Source organism: Microcaecilia unicolor, chromosome 2, assembly GCF_901765095.1.
Source record: "Microcaecilia unicolor chromosome 2, aMicUni1.1, whole genome shotgun sequence".
Classification (NCBI taxonomy): domain Eukaryota; kingdom Metazoa; phylum Chordata; class Amphibia; order Gymnophiona; family Siphonopidae; genus Microcaecilia; species Microcaecilia unicolor.
In genome coordinates this window covers 182,845,568-182,869,658 of record NC_044032.1, presented here as the reverse complement: position 1 = coordinate 182,869,658, position 24,091 = coordinate 182,845,568, and the positions used below count along the sequence as shown (strand labels likewise).

Below are 24,091 nucleotides of genomic sequence, written 5' to 3'. Positions count from 1 at the left end.
TTTAAATCAGTTTTTATTCAATTTCAACAAATCACAAACGGCAAAGTATGGCCACTACATATACTGGCAAGACACAAGCTCCCAGTTCCAACCACTTCATATAGTAACCTAGTTGTGTTCACAACTAGTTATCCCCCCATCTCTCAGAAAGATGCATATGCAGGTTCTGGAATAATGTTAGTCAGTTAAGCATTCAACACTATTACAGGCCAAAGGCATCAGAGAAGCCCAAAATGACTCCCAAATCATGTGGTCTCTTTCCGCAACGTTGTGTCCATACCAAGTACATCCAGTTTCTCATAACATAAGTGTGTTATCAAGGTCCTCCATTGAGGAAGTGATGGTGAGTCTCCGACAGCCACACTAGGAGTATACATTTCTTGGCCATCAATACTGCCTGCTTCAAAAAGGTGCGGAGGCCTTTAGGCAAGGGTAAGACTTCCCTCAGTTTGTCAAACAGTAGCAATGGATCTACCAGAACTCTAAGATGCCAAAGGTGAGATACATGATTGCCCACACAAGACCAAAAATCCCATATTGGTGGACAATACCAGAACATATGTCTGAGAGTTGCAGCTGTGTGGGAGAACTTTGGACAGGTGCTCTGAACCCCACTTTAACACACCCGGTACGGCAAGATATACAACTGCAAAAAGAATTTGTATTGCCAATTCCCAACAAAGCACATTCAGTGTAGAGCGCTTTATGTTTCTATCACAGGATTTCAAGCAATCTCCATGTACCTCACGTAGTAGCTCCACAGTCTAAAGCTACACTAGTGCTTCATAATTCAAGTCTTGTTATTTGGTTTGCACTAATTTATGATGATAGTTCAGTGGCACTTTTCCTTTGCTCAGGTATAATTTATATAGAAACATACAGAGAACATGACAGTAGATAATTTAATTTATAATGCTTAATAAAGAATGTAGCAATGGCCATGTGGCTGCCTTCTTGGTCCACAGTCCTGACACAGTGAGCCTGTAAATTGGAAAGCACTGTCTTTTTGCTCAGCAAGTAAGCCATTCCAAAACCTTCCTTTACCCACCAGAAAGCTTTAAATGCTACTTCCCCTTTGATTGGGGTCTCCATGCAACATAAAAAGGCAGTCCAATTTACGAAAGGAATTTGTCATTTTCAGATAATATAGCAAAACTCAAACATCCTGGAGTATGTAGCACCTCTTGGCCACAACTATTCTTTCAAGAAAGGGCCAGAAGATAAACCGGTTGGTTGGTCGATATGAAAAGGGAAACCACTGTCAGTAAAGAGGAAAGAACTATGTGTACCATCACCGCATTCTCTGTAAAGACAAAATAGGATCTCTGCAGGTGGAAGAGATGATATGGTATGGGGCTGCTTTCCTGTATCAGGACTTGATGGTTTGTTACCGTTAATGGAACGATTAATGCTGCTGTGCATCAGAAAAGTTTAGAGAAGCATGTCAGGCCATCCAGCTATGAGTGAAAGCTGAGTTAAAAGTTGGTCCAGCACTAAGAACAGGCATGAGGGTAACTGAGGAACTGAGTTCAATTCCCACTTCAGGCACAGGCAGCTCCTTGTGACTCTGGGCAAGTCACTTAACCCTCTGTCACGTTTCCTGGCTGTTCTCAGCTGGGCACTGGTGGCCATCTTGGATTCAGGTTTATTCCAGGGTTTGGTGGCCATCTTGGAGAGGGCTGTTAGGCCAGGGCAGCCATCTTGGAGGTGGCAGCTGCAGGAAGGAAGCCCTTATTTGGTCGCAGGGTGTTCCTGATGGGGGCTGCCATCTTGTTTTCAGCTGTGCCTGGTTGAGCCTGATTCCTTCCTATTTAAGGCTTTGCCCTCAGTCTATCAGTGCTTCGGCTTCTACTCGGACTTTGTTCTCTCTGTTGCTAGCCGCCCGAACTCAGGGGCTCAACTCCTGGGGAACGGCGGGAGGCACAGAGAGGACTCAGAGTTTTGGCCGACAGCCCGGTGAGGGTTTCCTTCCTGTAATTTCTCCACGGATAGGTGAGCCCTTGAACACGATGAAGGAAACCCTCACCAGGCTGTCGGCCAAAACCCTGAGTCCTCTCTGTGCCTCCCGCCGTTCCCCAGGAGTTGAGCCCCTGAGTTCAGGCGGCCAGCAACAGAGAGAACAAAGTCCAGCACAAAGTCCACAGGGTTAGACCAAGCAGCAGGTCACAGCAAACCAGGGCTAGGCAACAGGTCAACACCAGGCAGCGGTCACTAGAAGGTCCAGGAACAGGCAGGGGTCAGTACCAGGCAGCGGTCAAAAGCAGGTCCAGGAACAGGCAGTGGTCAGTACCAGGCAGCGGTCAGAAGCAGGTCCAGGAACAGGCAAAGGTCAGAACCAGGTATCCGTCAGAAGTAGATCTGAAGCACTGCTACTAGTCAGCGAACCGAGTAGAAGCCAAAGCACTGATAGACTGAGGGCAGAGCCTTAAATAGGAAGGAATTTGGCTCAACCAGGTACAGCTGAAAACAAGATGGCAGCCCCCATCAGGAACACCCTGCAACCAAATAAGGGCTTCCTTCCTGCAGCTGCCACCTCCAAGATGGCCGCCAAACCCTGGAATAAACCTGAATCCAAGATGGCTACCAGTGCCCAGCTCAGAACAGCCAGGAAACGTGACACCCTCCATTGCCCCAGGTACAAATAAGTACCTGTATACAATATGTAAGCCGCATTGAGCCTGCCATGAGTGGGAAAGCGCTGGGTACAAATGTAACAAAAAAATATATATCACCTGGAAAGCAATACGATTCATAATTGGACTCTATTAAAACCAATGCAGTGGCAACCATCAGTTAAGAAGTTAATAAATGTTCCTGTTCCAGTTTCTTGTAATCCTCTAAGTGTCATGTGGTTCCTGACTGGATGAGCTGACGGGACTAGATTGAGTAATGTTAAATACATGCAGTGCCTCTCGCGCCCCTTCTAACCAAGGATAGCAGGACCAGGTTACAAAGGGAATGGCCGCCCTCAAGTTTTCAACTGAACAACTGAGATGCCCAGCAGTAGTAGGCAGAGCAAAGAAATGAAAAAACAATCAACATGGGCACCTCAAACTCCAATCCTGAAAGGAGAAGCTGGAGAGTGAAGAGAACCGAGGGAGGAGATAGCAGGGAAGAGAAAGAAACCCAGAAAGAGTAAAAGATGGTAAGAGGTCTAGCAGGGAGAGTGAGAACAGGATATCGTAACCCTAGTAGCGCTTTAGAAATGTTTAGTAGTAGTAGTAGTAGTGAACAAAAAAAAAAAAAAAAAAAAAAAAAGATGTTGGCGGGTGCAATAGGGGAGACACCAGGGACAATAAAAGGGAGACACACAACTGGGGAGAGACAGATGGTAGAAAAAGAAATACTAGATAGAGAAAAAGTTTTGCTCATGAAGGATTCAGGACCTTAAAAAAATGTTTGGCTTTCATCAGTAGCAAAGCCTTTGCCCTGCAAAGTGCCATCCAGAGATACCCCCACAGAGCCTGCAGTTTACATGCTCTGTTTCCACCAGCAAACCGTTGGAACCTATTAAAATTAAAAATGCACTGATAGAAGCAGAGACATGACAAATCGCAGGCCAGGAGTCAGATAAAGAGGAATGTGCCTGGAGGCTCTGGGGCCAGACCCATTTACAAACAAATGATATTGTGCAGAGCTGGCATGCCCAGTGCATGACAAACGAAGGCAATTTCAGTAGGGACGGGGAGGCTCCCTGTGACATGGGCCACCTCCAGCTCCCACAACTGTGCAGAGCTCCCAGATCAGAATCACCAGAGGGCTGGAAAGGGCTCCCTCCTGACAAGTCACAAATAATTACTGTGCTCTCTCACTCTTCTGTACTCCATTATTTCGCACCCCTTATCTGCAGGCTTTGGGCATCAGCAAACAAGCTAAAAGGTGAAACACTGTGTTCCACTGATATGATAAAATAAGCTGGGGGAGCACCTTGCAGACCAAACAACATTTTATCAGGTCCAGATTCCACCTTTTCTAAGCAAACAAAAGAAAGCGAACCTTGAGAGGCTGCCAGAGGGGTCTTTTGGAAGCTACAACCAACCACCCAGATGAGTTTTGAGCACTCTGCTCCTAAAGGGCACAACATGGTTATCTAGTTATTGCAAAAACTCATTTGAAAAATGGGGTATTAGAAGTCCTTAGCCCTGAAAAGATAAAGAATGTATCAGCAATTGCTTTTAGTAAGTCTCTTTTTTAAATGAGGTACTTTTGCCAATTTGGTTCTGCCAGCAATGAAAAAAAGATCTGCCTCATGTCATGAGCAGCCTCTCAAGATGCACATATTACCCCCTATAATCTAATACTATGCAGGGTTAGAATAAAGCGCCTGCTGTTCTTACACCCTCGCTCCTGGGCGAACAATGTCATCCTTCTACCCCCTGCTCGTCCCTCCCTTCTCCACTTTTACTTTTAAATTCCAAAAAGAGTAACATTCAGAGAATGCTGTTTTCCCATGCATAAGGGGATCTCTGTGTTGGCGTAGACACAATTTGGAAAGCTTTCAATACTGAATAAGGATTAAAGTTTTTCAGTATTAGGTTCTCAAGGATACAACTGACTTTTTTTTTTTTTCAGAAGTTTGCCTCGCCTTGAAGACATTTTCTTCAAATCTGTTGCAGTGCTTTTCTTACCTAAGGCAAGTACCAGAGAAAGGTTAGGGGACAGTTTAGTCAGTCAGCAATGTGTGGTTTGATCTTCAAAGTTTGGCACCCAACACCCAGGCTAGAGAGAAGCCTGCTCCCACTGCTTCAAAGAGGTGCTGCAGTGCCACCTTCACTTTTCAGGGAGGGGGAGGAGACCCCACCCCAACCCACACTCCAACCTTGCCCATCTGTGCCAAAAACTCTAAAGATGCAGCCCTGGGAAAAGGGGAGCAGGTCAAAATCTTTTGCCCCAGTTTCCAGGAGGTAAATTATCTTCAAAAACAAATGAATCCTTTTCCTAAGAATTCATGTATTAAACACTCAAAAATGCCAAAAAACAAAAATCAGGATTTTTGTATAGACATTTTCAACTTTGAAACTACAGAAATATGGCGTTTACCATACCCTGAATTAGCTATATAAAAATATGTAATCACCTTCTCCCCCCCACTAAAAAAAGGTTGTACCAGTGCAGCCCAAGATTAACACATGGACGAGCTGCTGAGAGGATGAGACTAAGGATTCAAGGAGTGAAAGATTATTTTTGTTCAGAAGAGAGGAGAGGGTTATTTTCAAAATATTTTTATGCAAAAAAAACTGAACTACATTGTATTTTTTTTCCTTTGGCTATCACTACAAAACACTTTGCTGGTAGCAAACACACTGAATCAGATGTATTCCTCTACGCAAATGAGGTTTTTTTGGCAGTGGAAGTTTTAGCAAGTCAGACTACAATGTTTCTTGAAATTTAAACCTGGGCATTTAAGCATTTTTACAAGGTAGAAAAAGAAGCAATACATTTCTGGAGGAAAGGGAAAAATTTCACACACACACACACACACACACTTAACAGTGGCTAACTTACAGTGCCTCTTGGAGCTCTGGAAGGGCAATGCAGAAGCCTGAATGTTAATGGCCCATCAATGCAGAAGGGAAAAGAGTGCAGTTGTATTAAAATGTATGGTAATGAGGCCATTAAGGACTCCAGCCAATGCACAGAAGAAAACAGTGACTTGACACATGGCCAATGCAAGAAATTTTTCACCAGGTTCAGGACAGCATACAAGAGTTAGCTAAGAAGATTTCAATGTCAGTTTTTAAAATTTAACAGAGTTTGTGAGCACATCGGGGGGAAAAAAAAAAGTGTCCACATATTGGTGCCTTTTCTGCGCATAAATATCAGTCTCACAAGAGGGTCAAGATGGCAGAGTGAAGTGCAGCACAGGTAGAATGCTCTCAACTCTGTTGGCTAACTGTGGCGATATCATTATGTTGAAGCGCTAGGGGAAGACTATACTACTTGAGTTTTATATCCAGCCAAATCTCTTATCCAGATTCAGAGCAGGTTACATTAGGGAAAAAAAAAAAGATATCACATACAACATCTCATCCCAAATTATAAAAATCTCATCTAATTAAAATGACACAATCACATCTTAACTTTCTTATGAAAAACAATATACGATAAACTCTTGTGAATATTTAAGAGTAAAGAATTCCACATTTCAACAGCACAATAATAAGAACCTTGAAGCACACTTTTATACCAGATACCTTTGCACGATGGAAAATGCAGCAACAATCTAGCATGATTTCAAGTTCCAACCTGCCCACCCAACAGATTGATTAACAAAGGAAAATTATCATGTAGGGTTTTATAAACATTAAACACAGCTAATCCGCAATTCCACTGGAAGCCAGTGCAAATCCAAGAACAATGGTGTCACATGATCATATTTTGACTTCTAATATATCAGTCTGGCAACTGTATTCTGAGTCGGTGTCTTCGGGACTACTTCACCAAACCTAAAGGGCTTTGTCCTGCTGAAGTCTGGAATCAAAACTCGGGAGCCAGAACAAGCTGGAGGAGCAGTAGCTTCAAGCATTCATGACATCATGCTGAGACCCAAGTGCTGTGATACTGTCCCTCAACTGGGAAAGAATCAACCTGAACAGTTGATGCCACAGGGGCTACTTCTATGCCTCCACAAGGTGGAACGCTATTAGATACTCCCTTCAGGAGTAAGAAAGCTCAGGACAGTGCTCTAGCTATTGAAGCCTCAGAAAATGGGGTGAGTGCACAAGGTTTAATATTTGCTGGTGCTCAAGAGAAGACTGGCTCATTTAAAATCTTGTTGAAGGTCAAAGAAAATACCTAAGAAAATTATATTAGATCATATTTTATTTTTTTTTATTTTTGTTACATTTGTACCCCGTGCTTTCCCACTCATGGCAGGCTCAATGCGGCTTACATGGGGCAATGGAGAGTTAAGTGACTTGCCCAGAGTCACAAGCCTGTGCATATGTGAGACATTTTAGGAGACCTAGAGCAATCCTTGTTGAAACACAATTATGGACAAAGTCTGGACACCACTAATTTTGTTCAGGCAAATATTAAGCAATGTGAAGCGGTTGCTTTAAAACAAGGAAGGAAGGAAGGTTTCAAGGATTGGAATCTCAGATGAAGACTCTTATGCAACGATGATGAATCTAAACATACACCAAAAATTAGAGGTGCTGGAAAATCATGATTGTTGCTTAAATTTGAGACTTAGAGGCCCTTTTACAAAGGCATGCTGAAAAATGGCCTGCGGTAGTGTAGATGCGTGTTTTGGGCGCACACAGAATCATTTTTCAGCGCACCTGTAAAAAAATGCCTTTTAAAAAGTTTTGCTGAAAATTGACATTCTGCAAAATGAAAATTGTCGCATGTCCATTTTGGGTCTGAGACCTTACCGCCAGCCATTGGCCTAGCAGTAAAGTCTCACGTGGTAACCAGGCGGTAATAACCTGCGCATGCCCAATATGTGCATCCGAAAAATCATTTTTCGGACACATACCAAAAATGAAATTACTGCAAGAGCCACGCAGTAGTTGGGTGGTAACTCCATTTTGGCTCTCGCTGGGCGTGCATAGACGCTTATGTGGCTTAGTAAAAGGGCCCCTAAATAACTTTCCAAAATCTCCAGTTTTATCACTACTGGGGGGTGCTGAAGAAATATTTTAGGTTCCACATGATTTGATACCACCTATTACTAAAGCTTGCTATGTGGACTGAAGCAATATTGGTGTTCAGGAGGCAGGTAAGGAGATTGTTGAGACTAGGTTCAACTTTACAAGGTTTTTGGAGAAATCTGGTCCAGATGTTACTGACGTGACCACTATTGCTTCCTTTGCTTTGAAGCATGTTCAAAATTGGATCCTCTATTTGTATTTCACCCTATGCTTGGAACAACCTTCCTGAACCCTTACGCCAAGCCCCCTCCCTGCCCGTCTTCAAGTCTTTGCTTAAAGCCCACCTCTTCAATGCTGCGTTCGGCACCTAACCCTTACCGTTCAGTGAATCCAGACTGCCACAATTTGACTGCCCCTATCGGACCGACCGTTCACTTGTCTATTAGATTGTAAGCTCTTTGAGCAGGGACTGTCTCTCTTTGTTAAATTGTACAGCGCTGCGTAACCCTAGTAGCGCTCTAGAAATGTTAAGTAGTAGTAGTAGTATTTCCATCACAGGGATATAAGTTTTCTGGGTCATAAAGTTATGGTATTTTGTGACCTCTGTAGCACCACCCAGTTGTGAAGCAAAGCCTCTTTGGCTTATAAATACCAACTTGTGGTTTTGGGAGAGAGTTTTTTTTTTTACCTACATTTTCTTACAGATGTATTATGAAGTATTTTGGTAAAACTTATGTTCTTTTGGACCCTGAACATCTTTAGAATTTTTTGAAAGCAATGAAACACCCAACTCCGTTTGATGTACTAATAACCTTCAAATGGTTCATTAACAGAAAAGTAGTTATGTGGCATTTGTGAAATCTACAGACAATTTAAGAATTTTCCTATCTATATTTCCTTATTGTCCTATGAGTTTTCTTCTTTGAACCCATAAGTATTGTGATTCCCCCCCCCCCCCAATTTTTCTTCTTATTTCCTATATTTGAGGTTATTTGATTTTCTTACAAAGTTTAATGAGTTTAGTTTCAATAGTGCTTTCGTTATCTCTTTTTTTCTTGATTGTCAGTAACATCTTTCAAATCAAGTCTTTGTGCTTGAGGTATGTTAAAATATATTCATGAAAATAAATTTTTAAAAATATATACATTGGTCTCACAAAAATTTTTATGTGCAAGAAAATTTTGCGAGGCTCATATTTATGTGCAGAAGAATGGGTACTGATGTGTACTGACACTTTCGGTTTTGTTCCAACATGCACACAAGAAGCTGTGCTTACTGAAAAACCTTTGTGTGCATGCATCTGGAAGACTCCCCCTCTCCCCACCCCAACAATTTGCACACAAGTTCTATGTACATAAAATCTGTACACACTTAATACCATAGTAACGAACGAGCTAGGATCACAGTAAAAGCAGACATCTGCACACGGCTCTACCTGCAACTTTCTGCATTGGCCTGTGGGAAAGCTGTTCTGTCCCGGTGCCAGAGGACATCACCCAATTTCTTTTTGTCCTATTCAGTCCAGCTTGTCGACAGAAAATTTTTGCCTATGGCTGGTACATATCTGGATAAAAGTATTCCTCCTGCAATTTTCACCAGACCCAGAAATTTAGGTATTTTATGTCCCCTCCCCAGAAAAGGTAGAAGTTTGCTGGGGAGGGATTAAGGGAGAATATTTAAATTACAATTTCCTCATACATGACGTAAGTACTGCCACGCTGGGAAAAGACCAAAGGTCCATTAAGCCCAGCACTCCGTCTCTGACAGCGGCCAATCCAGGCCCCAAGAACCTGGCAAAATCCCAAAATTTAATAACGGTCAATGGACTTTTCCTTCAGGAATCTGTCCAGACCCCCTTTAAACTCAGCAAGGCCATGAAATGACTTTTTAGGCACTAAGGTACCTTTCCTGTAACTTCCAGGTAGTACTTCCTCCTTGCAAAGTGCATCAGACCCTATCAATGACTGAATACCAGAAAACATCAAAGAATGCTTTTTCTCTCTCTCCAATATCTTTCCTCTCAACTATCATCTTCTTCTCCTGCCCTTTGTACTAGCTCCTTCTCTTTCCATCCATCCTTTCCCTCTGCCTTTATGTCCTTTGATGTCTTCTGTTTTCTTCTCTGGAATACTGTGAGGCGTATTTTCAAAGCACTTCGATTTACAAAGTTCCATAGTAACCTATGGAACTTTGTAAGTCTAAGTGCTTTGAAAATGATCCCCTGTAAAATAGGGCAACAACGAACTGCTTCTCTAGCTTACTGCTTCTCAGCAGAAAATGCACAAGACAGGACTAATAGGTCACTAGAAATGGGAGTAGTAGCAGCATCTTAGGAGACAAAATAGCTTTCTGCTTGACTCAACAATCACTCCAAACAGAACTAGAGTACTGTCAGATTCTGAGATTGGAGAAGCTGGGAATTTACAAACAGCAAAGTCCAGAGCCTGGAGATTGCCCAACTATGCTTCTCACCTTTGCACTCAATAGCAAGTGGGTAAAGCATTCAGAGCATATCTCATGTAATTCTTTCCAATCCCTTTGTGACTAGAACATTAAGAACTATGGGTCACATATGGTGGGACTGTAGAAAGGCTGTTGCATTTTGGAGAACTGTCCAGTCTAGGTTTCAGAGCTGGCTTGGTGTGCAAATTGCACAGGATCTGGCAGTATATTTAACAGATTGTCGAGTACCCTTAGAGTGTTGTAACAGTGCATTGTTTTTCATCACTAATGTTAATACTGTGCCACTTCGTAGTGTATTGAATTGACACTGGCTTTCAATTAAAAAAAATACCTTTTACAAAAAAAAAAAAAAACATGAAGGCCAGACAGTTGTGTCAGTCCCAACTTCCTGATAGGATTCCCCTAAACTTTGCGCCCTAGTGTTTGCCAACAATTGATCTAGTCCTGCCATAGCAACACATACTGTTGGCAATATGCACAACAGCCAATAAGAAAGCAGTGCAGCTCAGTTTGAAACTTTCACAGTGGAATTAGCCCAAATTACAATATTACCTCGATTCTAACACACTTTTTTGCCAGTTTCAATGTCCGTGGAAAGTAGGTACGGCATACATTCTACGGCATCTTAGACTCGAGGTCCAAAATATGAAATCATGTCCTAATTCCTTATTCTCTCCACATAGTCACCAGTAATTGAAAATAAATGAGCTTATGTTTTTCCTTCTGCATATGTTTGTTTATGGTATTACAGAGTTCACAAAAATAGGAAAACTTTTCAGTAGGAAAATATCCAAATATAATGCCTTCACTCCCACACCATTCAAATACAACCTATCTTCTTAAAGCATACTCTAATGCACAGAACTTTCTTCCATATATAGAAAAATATTTTTAAACACTGTCTCTCCACTTAAATTGGATGACGCCAGCAGTGCAACCTGCTAGTGTATAACCACTATTGCAAGGCTATCTTGCACCTACTTCTACTACTACTTAACATTTCTAAAGCGCTACTAGGGTTACGCAGCTCTGTACAATCAAACATATAAACGGCGAGTGACCGTACTCACTCGCAAATGCGCAGTAGAGACTTCCCTCTCTGTCCCGCCCCCACGTCAATACGTGATGACGGGGGGGGGGGGGGGGGGCGGGACAGAGAGGGAAACTGCGCCGCCGAGGTTGCTACCGCTCCCCCCCCACTCGGAGTCGCCGCCGCCACCCCTCCACCCGGCCCGGGCCCTCTCTTCCCTTCTGAACTTACAGATCCATTCGCCGAACGCAGCAACGCACATCAGCTGAGCTGCAGTGAGCCCTTCCTTCTTTGCCTGTGGCCCCGCCCTCCTGTGACGTAACGTCAGCGAGGGCGGGAAACACACAGGGAGAGAAGGAAGGGGCAGCTCAGCTGATGTGCGTTGCTGCGTTCAGGCGAATGGATCTGTAAGTTCAGAAGTGAAGAGAGGGCCTTGACCAGGTGGAGGGGTGGCAGCGACGACTTCGAGGGGGGGGGAGCGGTGGCGACTTCGCGGGGGGGAGGGGAGCGGTGGTGACCGCGGGGGGAGGAAAACCTCTATACCAGCCCGTTTTTACGGGCTCAACGGCTAGTTTAACATAAAAGGACAGTCCCTGCTCAAAGAGCTTACAATCTAAAGGACAAGTGAACAGTCAGTCCGATAGGGGCAGTCAAATTGGGGCAGTCTAGATTTCCTGAAAGGTAAGAGTTAGGTGCCGAAAGCAGCATTGAAGAGGTGGGCTTTAAGCAAAGACTTGAAGATGGGCAGGGAGAGGGCTTGGCGTAAGGGCTTAGGAAGTTTGTTCCAAGCATAGGGTGAGGTGAGGCAGAATGAGCGGAGCCTGGAGTTGGCGGTGGTGGAGAAGGGTACTGAGAAGAGGGATCTGTCCTGTGAACGGAGGTTTCGGGCGGGAACGTAAGGGGAGATGAGAGTAGAGAGGTAGTGAGGGGCAGCAGACTGAGTGCATTTGTGGGTAAGAAGGAGAAGCTTGAACTGAATGTGGTATCTGATCGGAAGCCAGTGAAGTGACCTGAGGAGAGGGGTGATATGAGTATATCGGTTCTGGCGGAATATAAGACGTGCAGCAGAGTTCTGAACGGATTGAAGGGGGGCTAGATGGCTAAGTGGGAGGCCAGTGAGGAGTAAGTTGCAGTAGTCAAGGCGAGAGGTAATGACAGCGTGGACGAGAGTTTGGGTGGTGTGCTCAGAGAGGAAAGGGTGAATTTTGCTGATGTTAAAGAGGAAGAAGCGACAGGTCTTGGCTATCTGCTGGATATGTGCAGAGAAGGAGAGGGAGGAGTCAAAGATGACTCCAAGGTTGCGGGCAGATGAGACAGGGAGGATGAGGGTGCTATCAACTGAGATAGAAAGTGGAGGAAGAGGAGAAGTGGGTTTTGGTGGAAAAACAATGAGCTTGGTGTTGGACATGTTCAGTTTCAGGTGGCGGTTGGACATCCAGGCAGCAATGTCGGATAAGCAGGCCGATACCTTTGCCTAGGTCTCCGCGGTGATGTCTGGTGTGGAGAGATACAGCTGGGTGTCATCAGCATAAAGATGATACTAGAAACCATGAGATGAGATCAGGGAGCCCAGGGAAGAGGTGTAGATTGAGAAGAGAAGGGGTCCAAGGACAGATCCCTGGGGAACACCAACAGATAGTGGGATGGGGGTGGAGGAAGATCCATGAGAGTGAACTCTGAAGGTGCGGTGGGATAGGAGGAGAACCAGGAGAGGACAGAGCCCTGGAACCCAAGTGAGGACAGTGTGGCAAGAAGTAAATCATGATTGACAGTGTCAAAAGCGGCGGATAGATCGAGGAGGATGAGGATGGAGTAGTGGCCTCTGGATTTGGCAAGGAACATCGGTACACCCAGCTAACAAGCTTTAATATGCCTTAAGTATTTTAATCTTTAATTATTTTGTACTCATCTTACGAGAAAAATGCCAGACGGGGAACCCAGCATCCCGACATGAATGTTTCGCCTCCCAGGCTGTTTCAAAGACTGTCCCCTATATCCCTCATTAGCGTCAGCTCAGCCATAATTAATGGAAAAGGTTGAAACATGATGATTTTGATGCGATTTTCTGTCTGAATGATAAGAGAGCCGAAACAATATATATCTCACTATTTTACAGCATGATTTATCATAAGTATATATTGGTCAGAGCCGTGCTTCTGATAAATACTTCAATTCAACATATGCACTTTTAAGTTTTGTTAACAAGTATGAGATGTCGGCAAGCCGTTCACTTGCTAGCAGAGCCAGGGAGCAGTTTTTATGGTTAATGACTTCAATGTAGGTGAAACGGTATTGAATTGCTTATTACATTACTGTCAGATGTGACGATTTAGTTATAATTAGTAATGTTTGCAAAAAATATACCTGTTTGACATCTGAATATGTGGATTCCAATAAGATTCAAGACTATATATTTTGCAATGCCACAAAACTCATTATGACTTAAAACTGGCATAATTTTTTTGGAGATGACAGTATTTCTACTTCATTACTTCACTTGTTGTTTATATAGGGGGTAACTCTGGTTCGTGTATTACATATATATATATTTTTTTTCAAACCAAGATGGTTCATATCTTGGGGTCCTTTTACTAAGCCGCATAAGCGCCTACATTTTTTACGAACGTCTACTACACTTGCCGGAAAATTTTCTGGCACACAGTGCTAACCGGGCAATAATCGGCATTGTATGTACGCAGACGATTACCACTTGGTTAATGCGTGAGACTTTATTGCTAAGTCAATGGGTGGCGGTAAGATCTCAGGCCCAAAATGGACATGCGCCAATATTTAATTTTGCCGCACATCCCATTTTCAGCCCACCAAAAAATGGCTTTTGCAGGCACACTGAAAAATGGACTTGCATGCATCTAATACATGCGTCTACAACAGCGCAGACCACTTTTGGCGCAACTTAGTAAAAGGACCCCCCTAGTGACTATCAGTGCAACTTTAGTATGGCTCAAGATCATTATAATATATGATGATGATGCCAACAGATTTATTTGGCTTTTTGTTATCGTTATTGCTATTTATAAAGGAGGTATCTCAGTTTGTGATTAGATACTTACAATCAAGACTGATCCAGAAAATTCCTTTGGTGAGTTTGTAACAATCACAATAACTGTTCATTCTTCAAGATAGCTGGACAATCACTTTCAAGCACAATTATATTGTTCAGTTTATTTAGAGGGGCATTTTCGAAAGAAATGTCTAAGTCGGAATTCGGACGTTTTACAAAGGCGTCCAAATTCAGAGGTGGGGAGAAGGTCATTTTCGAAAAAAGATGGACATCCATCTTTCATTTCGAAAATGCCAAGGACATCCTGTGATTTGGACGTCCTTTTTTTTGGTCCATTTTCGAACAAAAAACGTCCAAATGCAAGGTCCAAAACAGAGGAGAAATGGTTTAATGGTTAGTGCAGTGGGCTTTGATCCTGGCAACATGGGTTCAATTCCCACTGTTGCTCCTTGAGACTTTCGGCAAGTCAAACACAGAAAGGGCATTTTTGGATATGCCATCTAAGTCTGAATGTGGATGTTTTTTGTAAAACATCCAAAATCAGAACAGGAAAGGTCATTTTCTACAAAAAAGTTTCTCTTTTCCTTTTGAAAGTGCTGTTGGAAAAATGTTTTGTGATTTGGGGGAGTAAGGGGAGGTGATCCCTGAGTCCCTCCAGTGGTCATCTGGTCATTTGGGGCACCTCTTGTGTGGAGTAGAGAAGTAGCCTAGTGGTTACTGCAGCAGACTTTGATCCTGGGGAAGTGGGTTCAATTCCCACTGCAGCTATTTGTAATAAAAACAGGTCTAGCTCAAACCGTTTAAGTTTTAGCTTTGGACGTCTTTATTTTGTTCCATTATTGTTGAAAGATGTCCATGTCTTAGGAACGTCCAAGTCCCACCTTGAACACTCCCCTGGCATGCCCCCTTGAGATTTGGACGTCCTTCTGACGGACTTCAGAGAAAGACGTCCAAAAAGAGGTTTTGATAATACTGATTTGGACATTTCTGTGAGATAAATGTCCAAATGCCGACATGCCACTTTTTGGACATCTCTTGAAAATTTTTTTTTATTATTATTTGTTACATTTATATCCCACATTTTCCCACCTATTTGTAGGCTCAATGTGGCTTACATAGTACCGGAGAGGCGTTACAGACTCCGGTGTAAACAAATACAACGTGATGTTGTGGCAAGATAAAATTCATGTGGCACAGCCACACTAAGGAATCGTACAATGGAATAGTTGTGTTATGTCCATTACGTTCTTTAGTTTTGTTTTGTTGCAAAGATCAGGCATTTATGTTGGATCGGTAGGGTATGCCTTTTTAAACAGGTTAGTTTTTAGTGATCTTTCATAGTTTTCAAAGCTTTTGGTAATGCGTTCCACAGTTGTGTGCTTATGTAGGAAAAACTGGATGCGTAAGCTGATTTGTATTTGAGTCCTTTGCAGCTTGGGTAGTGCAGATTTAGGTACGTTAGTGTTGATTCGGATGTGTTTCTAGTTGGTAGGTCGATCAAGTCTGTCATGTATCCCGGAGCTTCACCGTAGATAATTTTGTGAACTGAATGAAGTATTAAAAATCCCTCAGGATGCTATTCCCCCAGTAAATAAGATATACTATATTCCTAAACTCAGAGGAGAGACGGGAGGTGTGGAAAATGAGATTCTTGATCTTCAAAATATATCTGCCATACTGGAGCAATCCTCCGAAATTATAATAGACAGAGCTACACTGATTGATTCATTTGTTTTTGAGCAGGACTATAATACGGTTTTAAGACTCTACTTCAGAAACTCTAAAACTCAATTTTGTAGGTCAAAAAATTTGGATATATCCTGATATGACCAAACAGACCCAATTGAAAAGGAAATCTTTCCTTGCTTTGAAACAAAAGACACTAGAAATTGGTGGTTCTTTTTTCTTAGCATATCCTTTTAAATGCGTAGTCAAATGGGGTCAGATGAAATACACCTTTTTCTCACTGGAATATCTGAAATCGTTTCTAGAGTTAAAACAATTGAAATAACGGGATAATATACTTGGAGTCTTGTCAGCCTTTGGTTTTTTTTTTCTAATTGATAACTTCTCTAATTCATAACTCCCCCTCATTAATTTGAGGTCTAAGAAAGTATAACGTATTTCCTAATCGAATTGCTTGAATTCTCATTTTTTTTCTATTTTTTCTTTTATATACAACAAGCCGTAAAGCCCGTTAAAACAGGCAACATTTTTGTTGTGGAAAATGTAATGAAATAGCCAAAGAAAGAAATGAGAGTGGATGTCTACAGTACACTTTTATATACTACGTTCTGCTCCAGGCCTGACTCCCCACAAAGCATTCTCCCTGCTTGACCTCTCCAGGAGTTTCATACCTCAACTATCCTGAATCCCCTGTTTTTTCTGCCCCATATCCAGGGGGATACCTTACAGGATTTCTTTAGCTCTGTCCCCAACCCCTAGCAAGACCTTCTTGTTCTCTCTTCATCCTCTCAAGCCCTTCCCCAAGATGCCCAACTCACCATACCACTTTCAAGTCCACTCCCTTATACATCTTCCCCTCACACTTCCCCAGTTCTCTCCACATATCCAATGCAGCACACACACACAAATCCAGCTAATCCCTTCCCTGGCTTTCCCTCCTCTCCTCTTGCATTACCTCCCCCCATAGCATCTTCCTCTATATTAGCAAAATCCGCCCATTCCTCTCTGAACAAACCACCCGAACCCTCGTCCACTCACCCGTTACCTCTCGTCTTGACTATTGCAACCTTCTCCTTGCTGGTCTCCCGCTTAGCCACCTATCCCCCCTTCAATCTGTCCAAAATTCCGCTGCACGTCTTATCTACCGCTTGAACCGATACTCTCATATCACCCCTCTCCTCAAGTCGCTTCACTGGCTCCCGATTCACTACCGTATTCAGTTCAAGCTTCTCCTAATGACCTTCAAATGCACTCAATCAGCAGCCCCCCATTACCTCTCTACCCTCCTCTTCCCCTATGTCCCCACCCGTAACCTCCGCTCTCAGGACAAATCACTCCTATCTGTACCCTTCTCCACCACCGCTAACTCCAGACTCCGTCCCTTCTGCCTCGCATCACCTTATGCCTGGAACAGACTCCCCGAGCCCATACGCCATGCGCCCTCCCTACCCATCTTTAATTCCTTACTCAAAACCCATCTCTTCTCCCTTGCTTTTGGCGCCTAACCACCTTCCCCATTCACGATACACTGACTACACTGACTACATAGTTTGTTACCTTTAGATTGTAAGCTCTCTCGAGCAGGGACTGTCCTTCCCCATGTTTTAACTTGTACAGCACTGCGTAACCCTAGTAGCGCTATAGAAATGCTAAGTAGTAGTAGTAGCATCAGTGGTGCTATGTGCACATACACACTCACCCCACTTGCTAGTCATCAGCTCATGCAAATGAGGAGGAGAGCATCTCATGTTGGGTCATGTCCTCCCTCTCTGCCACAACCACTACAAACTTCGGGAGGGACATCGCAGAGAACTACTCCTAGCTCCAATGAACTGCTACTTCTCTTTCTCTCTCTCCACCGGCTGGAAAAAAAAAAACCCGTGGGCAGTGGTTAGAGTCTCAGCAGACTACTGGGTGACTGAAAAGATAAGTCTATTTGCATATCGAATCTAACAGCTTCGTTGAAGAGTTAGCAATATTAAAAGCAGGAGGTTTTTCAGCGGTGATGAAAGTGTTGGCCTCCCTCAAGTTGATTATTATATTAACAACAGAGGGTCCCAACATTTATTTGAGGCTTTCCCTCCTTAGACAACTCCAGTACATCGTCAATGGTAGATATCTTGTACTTTTTGATTGGTTAGTAAACGTAGTGATATTCTACAAGCTTCAGAGTGTTATTTAGGTATCAGGTCTGCCACATGTGATGGGTTTGATTGGCCTTCCCATTTCGTGGAGGGGGGGGGGGGGGAGAAAGATGCATGGCAAACACCCATGCCTCCTCTCTTCCCTGGCCCTCCACACTTGCAATAAAGCCCTGTGGGGTGCTGGGGGAGGTGTGGATGAGCTTGCCTCCTCCTCCCTTCTATGCTGCCCACTCAGGCTACTTACGGTATGGTAGCCAAACTGGAGGAAAGCTTCCCATTGGCCATATGCACTTTCAAATGCCTCAGCCCCTTGGCTCACCTCTGGATGGGCAGTGAGCCACAGGTTTTGTGGGGAAGTGGTGTGGATCCACCTTGTCTTAACTTTGTGCTTTCTCCTCAGACTCTTTTCAGCCTCTGTACAATCCTTCCCTTTCTCCTAGTCTTCTGGTGAAATAAGGAATCAATCTATTAATGTTGATACTGTTAAGGTGTTGAGCTGTGTTGATAGTCTATAAATTGGTTATTGTCACAACTGGTAGTGGGGCAGTAAATTCTGAGCCCAGTTTGTTATAGAGGGGTGTGGGGAAATAAGGAAAGCAGAATTACAGCAGAGCTAGGGCTGTGTCTGGGGTCAGAAACCTCCTTAAACCATCAGAATTCCCAGCCGAGACAGGACTGGGAGAAAAGAAGGGGGGAGGGGAGAGGGGAGAGGAGAGAGAGAGAGAGAGATTAAGAGAGAGAGAGATTGAGAGAACATCAATGGGAAAGTTCCGTTTGGGCTTAGGTCCATGTTGAATGTGGTCAACTTTGAACATTTTTGTTCCCTGCAGACTCTGCAACAAGTTTCGAAACAAATGCGCTTATTTAACACTCTGAGCCTTGCTACAGGGACAAAGTTCCTACTGACTTTTCCATGGGAGAAGTATCCCAACAGCACAATATACAGAGCTGGTGTGTTACTTTCCTAAACTAAACACATGCCCAGGCTATCTCCTCTAAATGCAACTAAAAATATGTCTTTTAGATGCACCGAGGAAGAGCAATATTCAAACAGGCTACCTATCTATTGAACGACGTATATTGCTTTGCCAATATGTATACAAATGTTATGCCAAACATTTTCTGAACAGTGAGCAAGAGAACAAAAAAAAATCACTCTTTTCTATACTGGTTTAAGAGTATTTTTAGCAGCCAAACAGCATGTAAGAACACAAAGCATAGAAGAGTAATTCACAAACCTGTATTGTAAGATCCCCAGTAAGGTTTATAGAAACCCTGAAAACCAACTGGCTGAGGACTATTCCTCCTAGAAAAGATTTGGGAACCACTGACCTAGAAAATAACACTAGGTAAGGAGAGCCCCATTTACTTCCATCTGACTTGCCAAAACCTAGTGCTCTCCAGCTTCCCCTTCACTTCTTCTCGTGAGAATCCTCTACGTTTACTTTTGAAAACCTTCTATTTTATCAATTATGTAGAACAGAATTTAGAATAATGGACGAAAGGTTATAAATGGGCATCTGTAATATATATTAAATCAAAACTGTATTGTTTGTCTGTGTAGATTATATTATGTACTTAATCTTGTATTTGCGGTGCTTTCCTGTATACTAAATCATGAGTTATACTGTTTTTCATCTTATGTAGCTAGTTTGTGGTTTTGCTGTGCTTTCCTGTAATGACTGGAGTTCTAATGTTTGTCCAACCTGTACATATTGTATTGTTTCTTTTATAAATTGTAAACCGTTATGTCTTGCATTAGCAATAAGATACGGTATATAAACTGACATAAATTAAAAAAATAAATAAAATGTTTCCTTAAATTCCAATTCTGCTCCTGTCTCTACCACTCTTGCTGTGAAGAAATGTATTCTGTTACTCCAGTGTCTACCCCCTCCCCTTTAAGTCTCATATGACCTCTTGTTTTAGAGCTTCTTCCGTTCCTCCAAGAAGAATTTTGTGTTTTGTTCATTACTAATATTTTGTATCTGAATATCCCTAGCATATCAATCGAAGCGTAGATACTGAAAACTTTTGTTCTCACTTTCTGTTTTTTTTTTTTTTATGCAGCCCTGTGCTGGGGTGCCTCTTACTCTATATCATTTTGGAAATGTAACCTGAAAAACTCAACACGGTACCTAGAAGGAGGTCTCAGCAATGATTTCTATAGAAAAGCATTACTGTACTTTTCTTTTCCTACTGGCAACAACACTCCATATAGTTTTTGCAACTACCTTGTCATATTGTTTGGCCATTCAATATCACAGCCACAAGATCCATGCTCTACAAAGTTTGCAACCCATTCAAAACAAATAGGACAAGAGATTAGAGTTTTATTATGAGAATGATTAAAGCATGGCTATTAAACAGGCAAATAAGCGCTAAGTTTTAAAAGCAGTCTTAAAAAAAATAGTTGACTTTTAGCTTAACTTTGAATTCCTTCCCGTTAATTCCTTCCAGCTTAGATATAACTAGCCTCCACCACGGCCCTTGAACTATAGGCCTTGCTTTGCAACAACCTGAGGTACCATCCATCTACCACTCCCATCCAGTCAACTGGAGACCGAGCCTGAGCCCAGTACACTGCAACCTGAAGACAGAAGTACATCTAAAGCCCCCCCCCCCCCCCCCCCTCAGCCAAGCCACCACAGCAATGATCCTCAAAGGCATAAGACTGACTCTTTTCAAAGTCCATTAGACGTGCATCTCAGAATCAGTCATTAAGTACTGCTGCAAAATGATCAAAGAAGACAATGATCTCTTCTACAAGTGTCACACCAGCCACAGGCCTTGCAGTCGAGCAGTAAAATCCAGAACTGCTGCAGGAACATCAGGCCACCCAAACTCACCAAAATCTGTAACTTGGTTCCGTCTGCCATCAAGTGACAGAAAATGAATTTCTTCATAAGCGATCAAAATGCTCTGGTTAACAAATATGTGGTTTTAATTACCATTGTACATACATAGAAACACACTGCCAGGAGAAAAAGTGGGAAAGCAACTTTTTAAACTCAAGACAGAAATAAAGTAAAATAGCAGCGATATGTTAACCCCGATTGTTATTTTAAATAATTTCGTTCCAAAATAGCCAATACTCTAGAACTAGTAGTAACTTATTACTATGAAATATGCTCACTCTTAAAAACCAATGCCAGTACGGTGCTTGAAGAAACAGGGTCTGGATAAAAAAAAAAATGCACCCATGGTATGACATGGTTACTGCAGAAACTAGAGTTCAGCAAGTCACTAATCAATGCCCAGTGTAAACAAAACATTCCATAAGGCTGCAACTGAAATCTGAAAGCAAAACGCCAGCACGTTCTCGCCCCCACTCAGGGCACCTTGTAGATAATAACGGGTTTGGTGGTGGGAAAGCACACCCTGCCCAGCAGCCAAACATCAAGGTGACCTTTTTTTTTTTTTTACAAGGTAGCGCTATGCTAATATTTCAGCGCCAACCAGATGCACATACAGCAGCACATCTGTAGGCTGGCAAGACCAGCGGCAGAACTGTACATCAGGACTCCGCCTCCGCCCGGAAAGCATATGGAGATGAGGGAACGTGAGAAGATACAAGAGCACTACGGCTGAAACGTACAAGTGCCCATTGGCACAATCCGGAGAACATAACATTAGAAAACCCAACGCCCACTGTCTGATACACCCACAACAGGGCCCCACTCCCTCCTACCGTGTATCCTCGCTCCAAGTCACTCTCCTCCGAGCGGAAGGACGGGATAAAAACCTCCATGCCGCCGGCACCAGCGCACAGACGCCACACACGCACGGCTATATGACGCAAACACAGGCGGACTCCCTCTCCCCACCCGTAGACTCCGTCTCCTCTCTTACCAAGCGACCCTAATTATTATACAGGGGTAATAGAGGAGCCCGAACGCAAAGAGCGCGCGTGCCAGGGCACCGCACCCACGTGACCTCTTCGTGTCAGATTAGCTGGCTCGGGGCGAGGTGGCTAGTCGTCAGTAGTCACCCCCCCCCCCCCAGTTATTTTCCCGAATCTCTCTCTGTCCTCCTCCCCACTCCACTCCGAGTCCCCGCCATCTCCAGAGCTAGTGGTGTGTCTCTTCCGTTGCTGGCATGCGGCTCATTCATTCCCCCAGTTCTGCCTTTTTTTTTTTTTTTTGGTTGGTTGGTTGGTTTCTAAAATACACTGGAGACGTATAAATACTCTCAAAATTACGGGAATTCTATCTGGTCCATAAAGTCTATCCCATAGGAGCTGGTGTTGTGGGTGCTTGAGCACCCCCTCCCCCCAATATTGAGGAAAATTCCTTGTGTGTCCAGGGAGAGGTTATTTCCATTGGGGTTAGCACCTCCAATAATTTCGAAAAGTTGGCACCTATGATCTATCCTATTCAGAACTCTATTCAATATAAACATATTTTATTGAGATAATTATGTTTTCTTTTGACTCCACTTTATTAGATATCTTACTTGCTATTGCTGTTAAGACTGCATTTAATTCCTGGAAAGGCTTGACACAGCTTCCTGGTGGAATTCTGTTTTGCCTTACCTATAGGAAGCATATATTGCCAAAAAAAAAATCTAATCTTTTACATCAATTTCAGGCCAAATGGTCACCTTTGTCAGCATATGTACAGTGTACTACTTGACTTCCTTGCTGTCACTTCTTGTTTTTCCATATTATCATCAAATGTTTAATGCATATGTTTTATACTTTGTTTCTATGTAACATCAATAAAGAAATTTAAACAGTAAAATACACTGGAGACAGTGAGGGTAGGGCAGTGGGGCACCTCCCTCAACTGCAGAAAAGTAGGAGGAGCTGTTGGTTGCTATAGTGACAACCAACACTATCCTGGGTGGGTGATTTAGCTTAAGGGTCAGAGCCATGTTCCCAGTTTTGCTTAATACTTCCTTGCTTGCCTCAGTAATCTTCACCTTTCCCTATCACCCCTGTCCCCTCCCAAATCCACACACACTTTCTCTCACGGACCCTGGCTTCTCCGAATTCCTACCCAGCCTATGTCCACAAATAGTTGCCATAAATTGCCACCACCACCACTAATTATTAAACATTTTGCAACCCTTCTCCTGTCGGCCCTTAAGAAGGGCTTACTCTTGTTGGCAGTGGCTGCAAAAAAAAAAAAATTGTAGCAATCACTTGATTAGTGGTCTATGTATCATCCTCTACACAGTTCCTTTATTTATTTATTAGGATTTATTTACTGCCTTTTTGAAGGAATTCACTCAAGGCGTACAGTAAGAATAGATCAAACATGAGCAATAGGCAATTACAGCAGTAAAAATATTCAAGTAACAATATAAAATATGGCATGGTATACTACTTGCAATGATAACACAATACGTAATAGAACATTATAATTGGTAGTGAAGGGTAAGGCAAAGTTATAACATATAGATGAGTAAGAAAGTAGGAGGAATTTGAAAGTAAGGTGACTGATTTGAAGAAAGTTGCACATGAGGTCAGAGAAATGGTTAAATATTATCTCAATTAGGCTAGGAATGGATAAACTTGTCCCGCTGCAGTATGTGCAGCCCGAGTCAATCCTTGTGTGTGTGAGCGAGACTAGTTACTTCTTCCATTAAAGGCTTGGTTGAAGAGCTAAGCTTTCACCTGCTTTCTGAAGTAGAGATAGTCTTGTGTTAAGCGGAGCCTTTCAGGTAATGCATTCCAGAGTGTGGGGGCTACTCCGGAGAAGGCTCGCTTGTGGGTATCACATCGTGTAATGTCCTTTGGAGAGGGTGTAGTTAGTGAAAGTCCTTGGGAGGACCTTAGTGTCCTTGGCAGTGTGTGGAGGATCATCCTATTCTTCAGATACTCGAGACCATTTCCTTTCAGGGCCTAGAAGATCAGGCATAGAGTTTTAAATTTAGTCATGTATTGTACTGGTAGCCAATGAAGTTTTTGCAAAAATGGTGTGATGTGGTCACGTCGCTTGCAACCTTCTATGAGTCTTGCTGCTGCATTCTGAATCAACTGGAGCTAGTGCAGGCCCTTTGTAGTCAGACCATTCTATAGTGCATTGCAGTAAACCAGTCTTGATGTTACCATGGCATGCACAACTGGGATAAGATTTACCTTCTCGATGTAAGGAGAGAGGCAGCATAGCTGTCACAAATAGTAGAAGCAGCTCTTGAAGATTGC

General features: G+C 43.0%; 1 protein-coding gene across 1 annotated transcript in view; it reads right to left on the bottom strand.

The window, feature by feature from the left end:
* The window catches only part of SNX24 (sorting nexin 24), a 349,428-nt gene extending 327,659 nt beyond the window's left edge, over positions 1 to 21,769 (bottom strand). Inside the window, exon 1 of the mRNA XM_030193543.1 lies at positions 21,632 to 21,769. Within this exon, the coding sequence (XP_030049403.1) occupies positions 21,632 to 21,691 (60 nt within the window). The 5' untranslated portion in view covers positions 21,692 to 21,769. The remainder of the gene's footprint in view (positions 1 to 21,631) is intronic.
* Positions 21,770 to 24,091: the final 2,322 nt, after the last annotated feature.